This window comes from Oryza glaberrima, chromosome 8, assembly GCF_000147395.1.
Source record: "Oryza glaberrima chromosome 8, OglaRS2, whole genome shotgun sequence".
NCBI lineage: Eukaryota > Viridiplantae > Streptophyta > Magnoliopsida > Poales > Poaceae > Oryza > Oryza glaberrima.
The window spans coordinates 13,197,014-13,215,494 of record NC_068333.1 but is presented as its reverse complement, the minus strand read 5'-3'; the positions used below and the strand labels follow the sequence as shown (position 1 = coordinate 13,215,494).

At 39.7% G+C, this 18,481-nt stretch overlaps 2 protein-coding genes across 2 annotated transcripts; one reads left to right on the top strand and one right to left on the bottom strand.

Annotated features, from left to right (window-relative positions):
* The first annotated feature begins 4,966 nt into the window (after positions 1 to 4,966).
* Positions 4,967 to 9,641, top strand: LOC127782456 (glucose-1-phosphate adenylyltransferase small subunit 2, chloroplastic/amyloplastic/cytosolic). The gene is made up of 10 exons (XM_052309645.1): positions 4,967 to 5,283; positions 5,891 to 6,187; positions 6,835 to 7,104; positions 7,221 to 7,400; positions 7,588 to 7,691; positions 7,803 to 7,914; positions 8,037 to 8,135; positions 8,221 to 8,340; positions 9,000 to 9,117; positions 9,373 to 9,641. The coding sequence occupies exons 1-9, from the start codon at positions 5,038 to 5,040 to the stop codon at positions 9,114 to 9,116; spliced, it is 1,545 nt and encodes a 514-aa protein (XP_052165605.1). The 5' UTR covers positions 4,967 to 5,037; the 3' UTR covers position 9,117; positions 9,373 to 9,641.
* Positions 9,642 to 12,117: 2,476 nt separating this feature from the next.
* On the bottom strand, positions 12,118 to 17,468 carry LOC127782306 (pyrophosphate--fructose 6-phosphate 1-phosphotransferase subunit alpha-like). Its single transcript, XM_052309456.1, has 19 exons — positions 17,034 to 17,468; positions 16,469 to 16,629; positions 16,250 to 16,362; positions 15,976 to 16,050; positions 15,762 to 15,875; positions 15,454 to 15,521; positions 15,279 to 15,362; positions 15,100 to 15,153; positions 14,934 to 15,014; positions 14,761 to 14,854; positions 14,532 to 14,605; positions 14,340 to 14,450; positions 14,211 to 14,255; positions 14,070 to 14,126; positions 13,883 to 13,987; positions 13,693 to 13,809; positions 13,296 to 13,399; positions 12,660 to 12,825; positions 12,118 to 12,552 (listed from the first exon to the last, which is right to left on the bottom strand). The coding sequence occupies exons 1-19, from the start codon at positions 17,421 to 17,423 to the stop codon at positions 12,415 to 12,417; spliced, it is 2,151 nt and encodes a 716-aa protein (XP_052165416.1). The 5' UTR covers positions 17,424 to 17,468; the 3' UTR covers positions 12,118 to 12,414.
* Between the last annotated feature and the right edge of the window lie 1,013 nt (positions 17,469 to 18,481).

Genomic DNA, 18,481 nt, shown 5'->3' with positions numbered 1-18,481 from the left:
ATAACAGTCAATTTTTTTCTTTTGGAACACAGCTGAGTAATATCTAATAGTTATATTGTATTGTTTACACGCGGCTAACATTTTAGTTTAAATTTCTTAAAATGTATTATTCCCTCCATTTTAAAATATATATAGTAAATGCTTCATAGTACAAGGCAGGCAAGCATGCATACAATTAATTAACATCTCCCCTCTCCTAAAAATGTTTTTTAATTCCTAAATTTTAGGGATTTCTAATTATGTTAGGTGTATATATTATATTTATTCGAGTGATCCAAACGAAAAGTTGATAATAACTTTTTGTTGATTTTTGTGTTTGTGATGGTTGTGTCTTATATTTTGAAATGGAGGGAATAGCTCATACTTAGTTTTTTTTAGAGAAAAACTATAGATAGTTTGCCGCTCATTTTGCCATAATCAAGCTAATGTGTTTTCCTTTTTAAGCTCGACTATTATCACTAACTATGATCCATCTACTCGTAATGCTAAATTGAAATGAATAAATATATACAGTACATAGCTATATATGAGCCTATCTTAAACTATCATGTGTATATTTTTTATGTTGATATGATATATTGGTTATGAAGAACCTCCAAATTCACGTATATTTTTTTTACTCTATTTCTTTTTTCACTTATCAAGTCGGTCCCCCTCATGAGTTCCAAGCTTCGCCACTGAACTCGGATGCTTTCATCTCCAAATTTTCCAATAGCCCGTTCATTTCTAGCGCTAATTTTGTGTGTTAAGAGAAAAAATGATTTAAAAATAGTTTACAGTGTTCTCTCGACCGTTCGTTTTCACCCTCGAACGATCACCCTCGAACCATGAATCGCGTGATAGCGCCCTACGAAATTTGGCAGGATTCTGGAGGTGAGAAGCATATTCGTTGCTCGGAGATTGAGAGACAGACAGAGAGAGCATATTAGATGCATCTCATGAGATTTCCATGCAGATGAATCCGCGGACCCGCTGCTTGTTGCCACTTCTTCAATTCTCGCCCGTCCAAATTTCTCCTTCCCGACGTCCCATCCCGTGCTGTGCGGTGCAGGGTTGCAGCACGTACGGACGGCGGTGGCGATGTGGCATCGCGAGCCATCCGTCCCCACGAGGGAAAATCCGGGGCCTCGCGAGTGGCAGCGTGCCACATGTGATGTGGCCCACTTTTGCCACGTGAGCTAGCAGCTGTTGTACGAGCATCGAGGGGGGTGGGCCCACATGCTATGCTGCTTCGCAGCCGTTCGTTTGCTTGCCTTGGATCCACCAAACCAAGGTAAGGAGCAAAACTGGTAGGCTACCCCCAGCTTCTTACACTCGGTTTTTGGACTACCTGCGAGTTTGAGGTCGGTTCGTCTATGTGTCAGACTGTCAGTACAAGATCGGCGCATCCTAAATATAGCGATCCTTTGGAACGAAAAGAATTAAAGGACTTTCGTAGGCAACATCCAATTCCTCTAAATTTTCGTGAAATTTCTTCAAACCGAATATCACTCATAGCCTATAGCTTAGGGATTCCCATAATATTCTAACGGGTTTGTACATTTCAATGGAACCTATATGAATTTTAAATATTTTATTAGAAATAGATCATATATGATAGTCATATGTACTTGCCGGAAGGCTTGTTGGCTAAGGGATAGATCATTTATATATTTATAAAATAAGTAAAGATGTTACTTCCTGATATTACGTGTCGCTATCTATAATAAACTATTCGCACATCAGCACTTAGAATTTTGAAGGTCTCAAAAAACACCAATTTTGTCTAGTTTTTGAGTTTCAATTATTATTTTTTATCCTATTTTCTATGTTTAATTTTTCTGTTAAGTACTATTTTTCGTTTTCTATTTTATTTACCTCAAATTCCTATGTAACATATTGCAGATCATATTTGTCTTAAAAATTGTTTTTGCCACTCCGGTGAAATTTGTTGTATCATCAAAAGGCCAAATATCCTAATGTTGTCCACCTTTTTTTCTTTCCTTTTTCTATAATTTTTTTTTACCTTTGCACAACTTTACCTAACTTAATTTGTATTTTATTTATAGTTTTTTACTGCATTAATGTTATTTGTATTTTTTACATTTTATTTTAGTTTTTTATTTCCAATTACTCATTCCTTTTGTGGACATTGTCTGAGTTGGCTGCTTGAAGGACATGCATGTTATAGTCACGCGCGCCGCACACTCTTTTGGCTAAGAGATCAAGCCATCGGACCAACACATGGCAGGCCCTAGGTGGCGTGCCCCCTACGACAGTCGCCAACCACCACATACTGATCGTGCAACCTAGGCCGATTCATGAGTGCACGGAACCCACTACATATCGTTTCTCCTCCCGTACACGCGTGAGCAATAAAAAGGCAAAACTGCTATCTATTATATGTATTGATGGTGCATGCTACACTTGCCCCCTCTGCAAGGTGTATGGCGGAGGCTCCAAGCCATCGGTCCCATACGACAGATGGTAGGTGACATGCCCCATGAGAAAGGCGCTAACCAAACACACACTAGTGTGCGTCCTAGGCTAGTTTGCTTTCCTTCCGTACACGTGTAAATAAACAAAAAGGGCAAAACCGCTAGCTTTAGATACACTCATGATACGGATGTACTTATGATGGTATTCTAGAATTCTAGAATTATTTTTTAGGCATGCTGTTATTAAAATATAAAATAGTTCTTGACTATAAATAATTACCACAATAATATACTACTTCATGCATTATTATAATTGCAATAATAGTTTCCTTACATATATAATTTTACCCTTCTATATTTAACCACTTCTATTATAAATGTATTTAAATCCAAGTTTTTCTATGGCATGTGGAGTGATAGGAGCGGTCCACATATATATTTTGATCATGCATGGTGCATTGCTTGAGAATAACCACATATTATTGTTCTAAAAAAACCACATATTTTATATGTGCAAGTATGTGTCATGTGTGCATTTGTGCGCGCATGTTCCAGAACAGCAGCTTGCTATATGGCATGATCTTATTTGTCTTGAGGAGCCCCACACAAACTACTCCATGATTTGTACCCACGGTATAGCAGCTTGGAACAGCAGAGATTTGGCATAAGAACAAATTTGTAAATGTAATTTGTATGATATGCTAGCTAGACTGTTTGGAGCAAATCAATTCCGTGGCGCTACAAAAGAATCTCTTTTTGAAAAAACTAAAATTACAACAAAAACGGCACGCTTTGCAAACCATGGTGTAACGTTTGCCCACAACAACCTGTATAAGAAAACAAGCTTTACAGCTTCGTACAACTCTGGTTAGCAAACTAATTTTGTCACGCTAAGGAATCAGTTTCTCATAGCACCGACCAGTTTCACCTATAAATTAGAGGATACTGCACAGCCCTTGATCACAATACAGTGCATTTCTACAATCTTTTGTTGCCCATTCATCTGGGTTTTCTTCTGCTTCTTTTTTTTCCTAGAGAGTACGGTTTTCTTTGTAATTCTTTAATTTGTTGCAACCATGAATGTGTTGGCATCTAAGATCTTCCCTTCCCGCTCCAATGTTGCCAGCGAGCAACAACAATCGAAGCGCGAGAAAGCAACTATTGATGACGCTAAGAACTCGTCCAAGAACAAAAATCTTGACCGCAGTGTCAATGAGGTAACCGATCTTCCCCACAAAACATATTCATAAATACCATTACTTGATTTTTTTTATGGAATTCCTTATTCATGTAGAACATATTTTCTATTTGATGAATTCTCCATGCATGATGTTTCAATCTTCTTTTTTTTATTGTGTGGAGTATATAAAAGTAATTAGAATTTGTAGCACCTGGACATATGCAGCAAATTATTCATCTACTACTATAGTTCGGATTTATTTTTATCGATGCAAATTGGATTTGGATAGAAATGTACATTCTTTTATTTTAGTCAGAATAAAAGTTTCTTCTATCTAGAATATACTATAATAACATATCTATCTAAAACAAATATGGTACAACACACTTGCAACTAGCAGCAAGTTCCCTGAAAGATGTTTGTCTAATGCTATGGTGATCTCTTGCACTACAGTTTGGTGTATGTGTGTCCATAGTAGAATATGAGTCCTGCAAAAGCAAACATCCTCATGCCAACAAAAATGGCCCATGTGCCATCAATAATTCAAGGTGCCCGTTGATGAGTAACAGAACATTTGATTGTGTCACCCTACCACAAACACACATGGAAGGCCATTGCATTCCCTATAAGGACATCATGGTCATTCCAAAATGTACTGACACCTGCTCAATGCAGACAAAAACCCCTTCAAAAAACAGAAGAATCTCCCTCTTAAAAAAACTGATTAAATGATTATTTCTGAAATAAAAATGTTGAGTTTTTATTTTTAAATAGTTTATATCATTCTATTCTTTTAGAAACGTAGTACAAACATAGATACTTACAGCGTGCGCACACTCATTTATATAAATGCACACCTCTGAAAAACTAAAACTAAAGAGAAGTGGAAAAAATGGCAAGATTTACTAATAATTAGATTATAGTTTTTCACATCTAATAGGAAAATTATAGATTAAATAATTTTTTGAAAGAAAAAAATATTTGAAAACTTATTTATTTTCAAGTATTTGAAATTATTTAAATAAAGAGTAAATTTCAGAAAACTACAACTACAGTGAAAAAACTATCAGTTTGCTACAACTTTTACATAATATGTTGCTACAGTTGTCACCTACATGTCCTGTAGCAGTATATCACATCAAAGTTATAGTTTTGTGATAATTTTCCACGCTATTGTTGCAACAAACTTAAATAGATCATTAATGTTGCAACAAACTGATAGTTAACTGTAGTTTTCTGAAATTTAAGATATAAAAGAAGAAAAAAAAAGGGGTGAGATTTACACACAGCCACACGACACGAGGCAGGGCTACCCCACTAGACAATCTGTCCACTCACCACTGGCCTCACTTCCTTGATCTCTTCTCGTCTTCTCCACCCCGCACGCGGCCACCCCCGCAGGGACCCCGTGACCCGCGCCCGCGCCCGCGCCTCACCGCAATGGCGATGGCGGCAGCCATGGGCGTGGCCTCCCCCTACCACGCCGCCCACGCCGCCGCATCCACATCGTGCGACTCGCTCCGCCTCCTCGTCGCGGAAGGCCGGCCGCGGCGGCCGCGAGGGGTGGCCTCCTCCTCCTCCTCCTCCTCTTCGGCGGGGAGGCGGAGGCGGCCGCTCGTCTTCTCCCCGCGCGCGGTGTCCGACTCCAAGAGCTCGCAGACCTGCCTCGACCCGGACGCCAGCACGGTACGCGCGCCATCGCGACCACGCCACCGAGGGCGATGGGATAATTTAATGGCGGCCGCTTCTCTGCACACCTCGCTGCTTCTCTGATCCGTCGTGTGGTTGCGTTGTTTTGGTGGGGAATCTGACTCGCGCGGAGATGGATTTTTTTTTCTTCTTTTTCTTTTTAATAGTTTAGATGCGCAAATGCGGTTGGCGTCTTGTCCTTCCATTTTGGACGTTTTCGTGGTTCCTTAATTGTTTATTTCCAATAAATGTGGCAATCGTAGGATTGTTAGTGGTTGAGGAGTAAGATTTTGTGGGTGGGAGAACATAAGAAATTGGTAACAACTTGTCATGTTCTATGGTTTTGGGGCTTTTAAACTGTTGCGCAATCAGATCAGGTGGTAGCTGGACCATTATATATCATTCAAAACAATTCTCTTCCCAAATGTTTTTAATCATTGAGGTTTGACACAGAATTTTCAGTAGTACATACACCATGACCATTGCTTTCTAAGGATCTCTAAATTCAAATTGCACGATAATCTTTTTTAAGACAAGATTTTGCCCCACTCATCGTTTTTGTTGGATAATTATCTCTACCGATGCTCTTCTTTTGTTGGTGCAGAGTGTGCTTGGAATCATTCTTGGAGGTGGTGCAGGGACTAGATTGTATCCCCTCACCAAGAAGCGTGCCAAGCCTGCCGTGCCTCTGGGTGCCAACTACAGGCTTATTGATATCCCTGTCAGCAACTGTTTGAACAGCAACATATCCAAGATCTATGTGCTGACACAATTCAACTCTGCCTCTCTGAACCGTCACCTGTCAAGAGCCTATGGGAACAACATTGGCGGGTACAAGAATGAAGGGTTCGTTGAAGTACTCGCTGCACAGCAGAGCCCAGATAATCCTAACTGGTTTCAGGTATCATACTCAATATCAAAGTGTTTTGTTTGATGTCAAATGTACATCTACCTTTGGGCATTGCATATTTCTTTTCCACTCCAAAGCATTCTCTATAATAATAAAATTCATCCTTATCATTAAGTCTGATGTCTTCGATTCTAACAGTTTACATTTTTTAACATTGCAAATTATTTCATTGGGAATTTTCTTGACTCCTGCTAGCATCTTAAAAACGATTCTAAACTCAACTAGGCATTTGAAAACTGTGAATAAATTTGTTCCAATGAGTGCTTTTGCATTTGTGTTCCAAGTCCAGTCATGAACAAGTTTAGTTACTATTTGTCAATTAGTATAGGAAAATGATTAGTGTGGTATGCATACTCAGAATTGCCAGTATAATTGTTTCTCAGTAAAAGAAAAAACAAATCAAGATTCATGAGTTGTAATTTAGTATGCATCAGAATTTCTTCTTTAGATTTTGAACGCTAGAGCATACATGCACATAATTTCTGCTAGTACGTACCAATCCAGGCATATTATTACATTCTAATTTGTAATGCACAGGCAACACTTGTCATTTCAGTTAGTTACTGAAGATGGCTGTGTTTGTAGGATCCCAATCTATCTTATACAAGTACTGATTTTGTTTTATATTCTGACCTCAGGGTACTGCAGATGCTGTAAGACAGTACTTATGGCTATTTGAGGAGCATAATGTTATGGAGTTTCTAATTCTGGCTGGAGATCACCTTTACCGCATGGACTATGAAAAGTTCATTCAGGCACACAGAGAAACAGATTCTGATATTACTGTTGCTGCCCTGCCAATGGATGAGAAACGTGCAACTGCATTCGGCCTCATGAAAATTGACGAGGAAGGGAGAATAGTTGAATTTGCAGAGAAACCAAAAGGAGAACAATTGAAAGCAATGATGGTATGCAAATGACGTGCCTTTCTTGCTAACTTGTGATATACAGTTGTGAGATATCAGTTATTACACCACATACTTCCATATCAAAACTCATTTTGTTGCCTATTTTCGTCTTGTAGGTTGACACTACCATACTTGGCCTTGACGACGTGAGGGCAAAGGAAATGCCTTATATTGCTAGCATGGGTATCTATGTGATTAGTAAAAATGTAATGCTTCAGCTCCTCCGTGAACAATTTCCTGGAGCTAATGACTTTGGAAGTGAAGTCATTCCAGGTGCAACAAACATCGGAATGAGGGTATGGAAAGCTCGCTGTTTAGTAGCCTTTTGTTTTCTTCAGTTTATTACTGCTGCTTTTATGATTGTTAGCATTTGACCTTCTCTCACTGAAATATTGTCATGGCATATGTAATAAATTACTTTTTTATTACTTGTAGGTCATGTGCTATATTTGCTGCATAAGAATCTATTTTTGTTGTCTGCAGGTACAAGCTTACTTGTATGATGGTTACTGGGAAGACATTGGTACCATTGAGGCATTCTATAATGCAAATCTGGGAATAACGAAAAAGCCTGTACCAGATTTCAGGTATGCTTTCAATTTTTACACCTTGCTGTGGCTGAAGATTATGGAATTTGAAGCATGTGAATTTATAATTGTCTCCTTATGATATAAAATATACCATCAAAATATCTGCAGTTTCTATGACCGGTCTGCTCCAATTTATACACAACCTCGACACTTGCCTCCTTCGAAGGTTCTTGATGCTGATGTGACAGACAGTGTCATTGGTGAAGGGTGTGTTATTAAAGTAAGTATGTTGTGTTTGTATGTTATAATTCAAAACCTCCTGTAGTTTCTATGGTCTATCTTTTTTTACATTTCCTTCAAAGTAATTTATCATGCTGCAACTTTCACTTTTCGTCCTTGTAGAACTGTAAGATACACCATTCAGTAGTTGGACTCCGGTCCTGCATTTCTGAAGGCGCAATAATAGAGGACTCATTACTCATGGGAGCTGACTACTACGAGGTAAAATAAGTGCATGTATAATATGCCTCTGTCAGAGAAAATAAGAGAATTTATCCCTTTCTTTTTCCTTTTTCTGGTTCACCAGACTGAAGCAGACAAGAAACTCCTTGGTGAAAAAGGTGGCATTCCCATTGGTATTGGGAAGAATTGCCACATTAGAAGGGCAATCATCGACAAGAATGCTCGTATTGGAGATAATGTGAAGGTATTCCAAATTGATTTTCTTATCGTTAAGCATTTAATATGTTTATATGTTCTTACTTTTTTTAATGAATTTTACTATTCAGTATTTCTCATCTCTTCTCCTTTAAGTTTCTGGTTCGATTTTACTAGAAGTTAGTTAGTTCTTACTAATAAATGGACTTGCAATGATCTTTTATCATTTTGCATGCAAGATGGCTTATATAATATAATTTTGCTATAACGATATCTTTGAGTGGATAAGTATTTTCCCCATTGTTCTTGGAATGAATTAATCTAACTATAATTCCTAGCATAAAAGAGAATTCAGGTATTGATATATCACTTTATTGCAAACAAAAAACTAAACACTGAAAGCATAGAACAGGACATCTATGTGTGCTTCGCGGTGCTGCTAAAAACCCTGCGCATAACCATTCATGTTTCATTACGGATACTGTTTTCCAGATCCTGTTGTTTTCTTACAGCTGGACCTGCTTCTGCTTGTGCATGAACTTCTCAAGACTTGAACAATTTTATCATCTAAAGCCCGCACCTTGTAATTATAAATATGCTTTGTAGGAAAAATAATTGCATTGCAAAATCTTGCATCTCTATGTTCTTCTAAACGTAAAACTGCTTTCTGCGTAACTGTATGTAACAACAATTGACTCATGGATGCAGATAATCAATGTTGACAATGTCCAAGAAGCTGCAAGAGAGACTGATGGATACTTCATCAAAAGTGGCATTGTTACCGTGATCAAGGATGCTTTGCTCCCTAGCGGAACAGTTATATGAAGTAAGTTATCCATCCCTCTACGAACACCACTGTGGCTGCAGGCCTGCAGTTCATAAACCTCTGTTCATTTTTAATAAAAAAATTATGCAACATTTCTAGGAGTTGGTAAGAAAAAAGTAAGAATGCAAATGCAACAATCAAGTTAGAACCTGCAAACTTACATGTTTGGATACTATGCATCTACCACATTATAAAACGCTCTAAATATTTACATTTTTGGTAATCTTTATTGACCTGCCTTGCCTTGCCCTGCAGGTAGCTGCGTAATATATGATGGGGCATCGGCGACGAGCACCAGGCGGGCATTATAAGAAGAATAAAAGCAGTTCAAGGCACTTTATTCCCTTTTTTTTTTCTTCTGTTCTTCCTCTATTGTGTTAGGATAAATGTAATGGTAGAAGCAACTGTTTTTCAGATGTTTTGGGAGTGAATGATACCGTGCTTGAATTTTCCATGTTTTGCTTTGCCTCTGCTTGAAAATGAATCCAGCAATCCCATGTGTTTCTAATTCGTGAAGTTACAAACCGGTAGAGATGTTAGTAATGTTTCCGTGTTATGATCAGTCACTCATCGCAGCATGTAAAAAACACGAGATCAGTCGTGACCGTTTGATCTTAACTGGGCAGTCGAAATTTACAGGCAGAATCTGCCCTCATCCAGTGCCCTCGCTCTGGAAATTTTGTGAAGGGAGAATTGAAGCCAAATTTACTAATATTTGACAATTTCAATAGTGTTTATGTTTATTTGGTTTGAAGCCAAATTTTGCTAAGCCTAAAAAAATATGTCATTTCAATAGTTAACTTAGACTATTTTGGTTTCAATCCAAACATAACTTTACCTTGTCAAGGTTAACCATGTTAAAACTTCTCAAAATTTGGCGTTGACAGAAATTGGTAAGGCTAAGTTAGGCAAAAACCAACCAGCCCACAAATTTACATCAATCTCCTTTGACATTTCCAACCTAGAACATTCCGTGGGATCCAAGTCCTCTCTATAGTAGGGCAAATAGACATTGTAGCTATAATAATATACTCCCTCCGTTTCTAAATATTTGACACCGTTGACTTTTTAGCACATATTTGACTGTTCATCTTATTCAAAAACTTTTGTGAAATATGTAATACTATATGTATATATAAGTATATTTAACAATGAATCAAATGATAGGGAAAGAATTAATAATTACTTTAATTCTTTGAATAAGACGAATAGTCAAACATATTTAAAAAAATCAACGGCGTCAGATATTTAGAAACGGAGAGAGTATGAGTTTACTGAACGATGCCCCAAGTACCATACAAACCATGCTTCTTTTCATTGTTCACGAGTTGTAGCAATGAATCTTATCCATTGATCTATGAATGGGTGGTGGAGGGTAAGGGCTAATGCCCATTGCTGTTGTTCTTTGCCATAGCAGGCAGGCTATCCTTCCTAATGTTTAAGGCAAATGGAGATCATAAGTTGGGAGCGAGCCATTTTTCTTTTCATTTAATAGGAAATACTATAGAGAAATCTCTTCTTGAACCTTAAAGCGAGGCCCGCTAAGAAAAATATTTACTTATCTTACAATATGTGCTTCAAACACCAACATGCATATTGAAAACAGATAAAATATTTTCTTTAATTTCTTGTGGCTTTTCCATAAAAGTTTAAGTTTTACCGACAGCAACATATCCTTACATCTTTTTTTCTCTTAATATGTAAGGCGGTCATCTTTTCATGCATATTAATGGAAGATATCGAAGTTAACATTAGCGTATAGTTGAAGCCGAGGTACTCCGTCTCCACCTCCACTTTTAGAGCAAGAATAATAATATAGCTCACTTCTTACTATTAGCCCATCTTAAAACCAACGTATATAATAGATTAGCTATAAGGTTAGTTACAATTTTCTTCTCCTCTCTCTATCTCTCACTTATACATAAATGTATTTGTCTTAAAGTTTGTGTTAAGCTAGCTCTTACATGAGAGCCAACACTCTTAATTTTTTTGTTACCTCTCTTCTCCACGTAAGCTTATAGTAAACTTATAGCTCACTATTATACTTGCTCTTATTATATCAACCCATGAAAAATTGTTTAAATATTTGGAACCCATCAAGTAGTATCAAGGAGGCTCACCCCTAATAAAATAACTTCCACCGATCTCTCTCCTCTCCAAAATACAAGAAGTTATTTCAACTTAAAGAAATATGAAAATATTGTTATTTAATTTGAGAAATACTGTCCATATGGGAGACCGATTCCTTCGGGAAAAAATTTATAAGGGAATGAATCAGTCCCTTATAAGCAAGGAAAAAAGGGTCTTAACGCCATTAATTCTGAACGGTCCCCATCGTTTGGCTTATTTCCTAATAAGCCAAAATAGCTTATTAGGAAATAAAAATGAATTTGTGGGTAAAAGTTTTATAAATATGTTCTTTGAGACTTAAAAGCCAATGTTGAAAAAAAAACGACATTGAAAATATGTCAAAATCAATATTAAAATTAAGCTTGAAAATTCAAAATTTGTCATTTTCTTTGGCTTATTAGGCCATCCGATGGGGCTGAACATCTCTAAGGAAAAAAAAAAGCCCTTAAAACCCAGCTCATCTCAAATGCTGTTCATGTTCATACCACATCTGCCTGCCCGCACAAGCTTGCTGCCCCAACCTTATGTACATGCGCATTTTTCAGACCGTTGTACTAATACGGCCTACTAAAATTTGATGGTTCCATGAAAATGGATGGGAGCACAGATATATCAGGCCCAGAATGAACTGTGTGGTAATTGTGAGAATGAAATTTGAAATATCCCCTTAGGTAGAAGAAATTGACACTCATTTTGAAGGTTTTCGACGTGTGACTTGGCTATAACATTTTATTCGAATAAGTTTTCAACTGCACACAATTTCATGGGATTTATCATTAATTAAGTATTTTGAAATCCATTGATTGTCAAAGTTTACAAACTTTGATTAGACCGTGTGCAAAACGTCATATATTTTTTTACCAAAGGGAGTTATATACAAAGTTCCATTTCGATTGGCATAACACCACATGATTCGATCAGATGGATCTGAGCTCCAAGGCTGCAAAACACCATATTACAGAACATGCATTTCAGATCCTGAAAATAGCTGCACTTCAGGATCAACTACCGTTTTCGATGTTTATTGACATGAAAACTCCAGTGGTTCTCACTCCCAGCAACGAACAGAAATGAAAATGAAAGTGGATGAAGCTACCAAATACCAGTAGCCCAATACGCCAGTCTCTCCCGGTGTGTTACAAAACTGGACCTTATTCTCTACAACGCTCAGTTGAAATGGTAGAGCGGCAGCTCGGCGTTGAGCGGGTGCGACATCACCGTCAGCACGTCGGTCACCGACAGCATCGAGCTTATCGCCGCCTTCAGAACCTCCCGCGAGCATCCAGGCTTCACCATCGTCCTCACCTGGGTGTGCAACAGTAGGCATGTTATTGTTAGAAGGGCTAGTTCTAGCACAAGTTGCATCTGAAACTACTGAGGGACATGAAAATGCACAGGGTTTCAGAGTGCACCTTGCTGAGACAGTCTTTCAGTATCTCAATGTCGCCCATGTAGTCTTGGTTCTCAATGGTCAATGTGATGGGTTTTGCATTGCAACCCGGGCCTTCATATTGAATGCCTCCTGGAGTCCTGTAGAAATCATCAAGGAGAAAACTTGATGCTTTCTCTCGCAGCAACCTGAGAAGAACATGAAGCAATTCAAGTTATTGATCAGATAGGTCTCAATTATGACTAGGGAGTAAATTTGGAATAGGAAGCTCTTGATCAGATTGGGTAGATCTACAAGTTTTACTAGGGGGTAAATGTGAATAGTTTTTGCTAATTTGAGGTATTGAGTGCAAAACAATGTGATTTGCTTGTTTGTTAAATTTATTCATTAATTTTGTTCAGCACTGATTTCTCGAGCCTCACCATGTTGAGATCATGTGAAAGCTAAAAAATATTCTCATGCCTTTTTTTTCGTTGATTACTGGTATCATAAATAATCAATATAATGTGTTTGTCATCAAATCAAATTCGAACAAAATAAACATGCACAAGCATAATGTTTTTTCAAGTACGTTGGGTGTAATAACTTAAGACTCCATGTTGCATCAAAGCACTAAAAGAAAGGAATGCAGTTTTTAACTCTTAACCACGCGACTTACTCATAAGCCTTCCCTTTCAGGTCAATTGGAGAAGGATGAATGGCAGGCTTTCCTATCGGGATTGCTCCAGGACCACGCAAATGCCTCTTCACACTCATCATTGCCTAGTAATGACAATATCATGTTACTCTGTCAGTAACAAGTACTTAACACATAATAGCATTCATGCATCTGAAATTGTAATCTTCACTAGAGTTTCAATGAGATAATATCGTTTAATAGAACTTAAAAAAAAAAAATCTTATTGCCAACACAGTTACTGCCAGTGCCAGGGGAGCAGGCAAACAAAGATAGTGGTAGGATGTATATCCAGGAAAAGTGAAAGATTGACCCATTTGAAATGGTAAACACCGTGATTTATCTAATAGAAGAAATGGTCAAATAGTCAAGATCTTACAGTTAGAGGAGCAGCAGCACACCGCCACTTGTCTACAGGGTCCTTCAGATTAGCCACAGTTGCCATGTACCCAGTCAAGCCAGCTGCTATCATATGCAAGGAGATACGGCCAAGAGCCTACAGCAACAATATTCGAGTATTAGTCACTAATTCACTCTAACTATTTGAAACACACAGGTTCAATTCTTACATAAGCATAGTCACAGTCAAAGTTTGATGGGACGGATCCTCGAGCCTGATATCCAAAGAAATGGCATACAGAGCTGAACTTCCTTCCCTTGTATCTTCCTTCTTTCTGAAAAAAAACACAAAATAGAATCAGGCGCAACAAATCCAGAATATAAATGACAAATAAAAAGTAACAGTGGGGAACTTACTGTTCTCTTTATCATTTCTGCTTCTACTAAGTGGGCCAACAATTGCTCAGTATCAATCTGGAAAGACAAGGACATTATGATGCCAACTGTTGCATAAAAATAAGTTTCTATGTGTAGCTTATGGAGCACCAAGAATCACACCTGGGACAGCTGGGCAGAGTTGTCTGATTCTTGATGGAGCAGCAGCTGAATGAAAAAGAGGAAGTCTACGTTTTAGTTTAGGTTAATGTCACAAGTATCAATCAACGCAACATTCTACAAATGCAAGACCTCTCTTCTGATGAAGGGTGGCAAGAACTGGAACAGCGCAGCTGCCCAAGGAGACAGTTGTGATGGCATCTCTGCCACAGGAACATTGTTGTTGTGGAGGATATTGATTTCCTGGAATAGTTGAACATAAATCAGCCAAGTGTAAAAAGAATTATGACATTCATCTTGTCAGGTGGATGGAACAAATCATACCTGAAGCAGAGCATACATTTCTGGAATGCTTTCTATTAGTCCTTCTGGAATAAGGAGCACACCATGGAATTTCCCTGAGCATTAATTGCCAGAAAGCATATCAGTCTATCAAAATATCCTAAATATCAAATATTAACAAACTAGACTTCAAAGTTCAAACCCCCAAAAGAACTGTGCACTGTTATTCAACAATTTGCTGAAATTCAAACCACCAAAGAACTGAGCGGACCTAATTCTGCCCTTGCTTGTACTCCATCACATATCTTGTTAATAACTTCCATCAGTGTGAGTTTTGATAGTGCTACCTCCTCCGCTAAGATAAGCTACATTGAGAAGTTAGAAAGATGTCGGTATTGTTCTTCTCACAGCAGAATTTTATCCACAATTTTGATCAAATCATACCATGTTTGGGTGTGATTGAAGTGCACATTCAAAGGCCACGTGAGATGCTTTTCTACCCATCAGACGGACAAAATAGTAGTACTAATAGGAAACAACACATCAGCCAAGTTGTCTTAGTAAAAGGTATTGGGATATCATTGATATAATTCGACGGTACTTCAATTACCTTTCCAGCTGAGATTGCATCAAGGCAAACATTGCTCACAAGCTGAGAGTTAACCTGGAAAAGTGGAATTTACATACATATATGAGTGATAGACCGTGGTATACCACCTCCGAAGCATTTACGGGTATCTTTAGAGTCCATTTATTCAATGAAAATTGGTAGTAGCCAGCGATGCTTACCTTGCACACTGTATCAAATCCCACGGTTGTTTCAACAAATTGGTTCTTAAGATCACCATTCAGTGAAACAGGCACACCGACAACCTATTCGATATACATAAGCTACTGAGATAATTTGGTTTTCTTAAAAAAAAAAGAGGGTTTGAAATTACATCTTAAACTAATATGGGCATACCTTGGTCTTACAGTTATTCTGGACAAGGGCCTCTGCAAGCTGTGCAGCATCTGAATTGGATGTCACTCCTGGAGATAGAGATAAAGTGTGAGCACAAAGTTAACATAATTAAGTGCATGCTTAATTTGTAAGTCAGAATTACCACATCATAGACTAGTGTTATTCAACAAATAGGGTTGACGACATGGTATACTATGTATGACATTATTCAAAAAGGTTTGCACATTTTAACATTGATGATCAGCATGCTAAAATACGATTTACTTATATCAGAAATGAACAATCACGACTACTACTCCTATTAGTACCTCCGATGATGACCAGGCCATCCAAGTTGAGGTTGTTGCATGTAGTCATTGCAGCATTGACTTGCTTAGTGCTGCGGATCTGATCGATACTTCTACCGAGCAAATCAAAACCACCTTAAAAAATAGCAAACATTTATATGAATCATGCTTAACAACAACAGAAGCAAGTAACCTTTCAAGGAAAATAAATAGATAAATAAACAAGTGTACCAACCTTGGTTCTTGTATGAAGCAAGAACATCATCCGTGATCTCGATTGTCTTGTTCGCAAACAGTCCCTCAGTGCCACCTAACCCACAACCACAACTTATTACTGCTAATCAACAGCAACCATATGACATAACCCCACTTTTAGAGAGAATCAAACTTATGGCTGAACTGGAATATTCCTCTGCTGATAGAGAAGATCCAAAATCCAACAGACCACAGTGATATCATCATGCTAGTGCACCAAAAAAAAAAAATCTATAGATCAGGAGTGCAATTACCGACGAATCCATAGAGAACACTATGAGGATTGTAAGCCTTGAGAGCGTCGTGGAGTCCCCAGATCACGTTGTGGCCTCCCGGCGACTGCCTGCCGGAGAACACCACCCCTACCCTGAACCAAACCCCCAAGTGAGAGAGTGTGAGCGTGAGTGAGAGACCATGGTTAGAGATCAGTGAGGCTGATGGATCGATCAAAGGGGGGGTTTTGAGTTTGGGACCTGATCGGGGCGCGGTCCTTGTCGACGGCGTCGGGCGGCGGCGCGACGAAGCTGACGAGCGGCTGGCCGTAGGTGCGGGGGAAGGCCTGCGCGACGACGTTGGCGCAGGTTGGGTCGATGGTGGTGGTGGCGTCGCCATACTCCACCTTCACCGTTGCGCCCTGAAAAGAAAGAAGCAGAAACTTTTTTCAGTGAAAAATAATCAAATCTGTTGGTGCATTTATCTTCAAATTACAGGCAGAAACTCCACGAATCTTCATCATCGGAATTCGGAAGAAGGTGAAAAAGACTCAAATCCAAACAAATCTTCACCAAAAGAACAAGTGTTCAAACACTCTTGGTCAGAAAATTCGAAGGCAAAGAACCGCGGTCGCTGAAATTGCAGCCCCCTGATCATTCCCCCCATGTCTGTCACCAAAACCGCTTGCAATCGAGCACATATGGAGTAACCAGCACTAAATCCAACCCAAGAAACCAAGAAACAGGGACACAGAAGAGAAGGGGCATGCATGGAGGAGAGGAAACGAGGAAGGAGAAGCGCATGCAGGGAAGAGAAAGGAGTTACCTGGAGGCAGGGAGGGAGGGTGGGCTGGTAGAGAGACCTCCGCTGCTGGAGGCCCCCCGCGAGGTCCTTGGGCGCGCCGAAGTCGGCGTTCATCTCTCTCTCTGGTTCCTGTTGATCTTGGGTTGGCTGGTGGTGCAGCGCAGTGAGCTTTCTTGTGCCGCTGTTGGTCGCTGTCTGTCTATGTAAAAGAGGAGAGGGGAGGGGATAAGCGAGGTGGAGAGAGAGGGACGGCGACCCAAAACTACCGATACAGGGGTTGCTATTTGCCAGATGCGGCTGCGGCGCCTGCGGTTTGACGATGCAGCAGCTCCCTCCGCTGATCCGCCCTCGCTCTCTCTCGCAGTCGGTTTCGCGGCGCGGCGCCACGGTGGGCGGGCAGGCAGGCAGCATAGCAACCGTACTCCACTCCACCCCACCGCGCTCGCGCACCGGCCGCCCACCGGTGCGGTGCGGTGAGCTCATTCATCATTTTTGCTTGTTTTTCTGTGGGTGGGGTCATGGTGGTGGAGTGGAGAGTTGGTGGGCGAGTGACTCTCGGCGGGGCCCACCGGGAAGTGGGTGGTATTACCTTCGGATAACTTTCTGTGTCTGTCTTCTTCTTATGTTTATTATAATTATCTCTAGGAGTCATTTTCAGGCTCTGATATTGAAGGCTCAGTTTATTTGTGTGTTGGGGTTCTCTATTATGGAGTGAACTTAAAAAAAAAATTCAATTATTTTTTTACTACCCAGATTAAATAATATATTTGTACATAAACAACAAACATTATCCTTTCCCTTTTCTTTTCCCCTCCCCACGCAAGTGTGTACATGAGGGTTTAGCATAGCTCGCTAGCACCATTGCTGGCTAACCTAAATATGTGAACAAGATCGGTAAGGCCCGTTGAACCAACCTCCTTACCTACCCTTCCCTTTTCCATCCCTCTTTATCAAGTTTACCAATGTGAAGCCTCCGCCCCATAGGTCCTTACACGTCTCTGGCGGTGAGCTGCCGTAGGATCCGCATCCGCCACCTCCACCTCTTAACTACCGTTGGTGTCGTCCCCATCGTCAACCCTACCCGCTTGTGGCCTCCAGCCCTGCGGCTTCAACGACGTCCCCGCCATCGCTCAAAGCCATCTCTCCAAGCCCTATAAAACCCCGCTCTTCCCTCTTTCAACCGCCCCTTTCACACTGACCCAATCTCAAATTCTAATATGTTTCTTCTCCACCGAAGTTGCGGTGTCACTGTCGCCGGAGAAAAGAATGAGCTCATTGTTGCTAGAGAAGACGGCCATTGTTACCATCAGTAGTAAGCCCCTCTCTTCCCTCCCATGTCTGTCCCTAAGGCCTTGTTCGATGCATAAGGCGATTAAGGAGGATTTGAAGGGAATAATTTCATATTGTGATGTGGAATTAATCATTCTTAATTCCCTCCAATCCCTCTTTCCTATAAACTAACTAAGCAA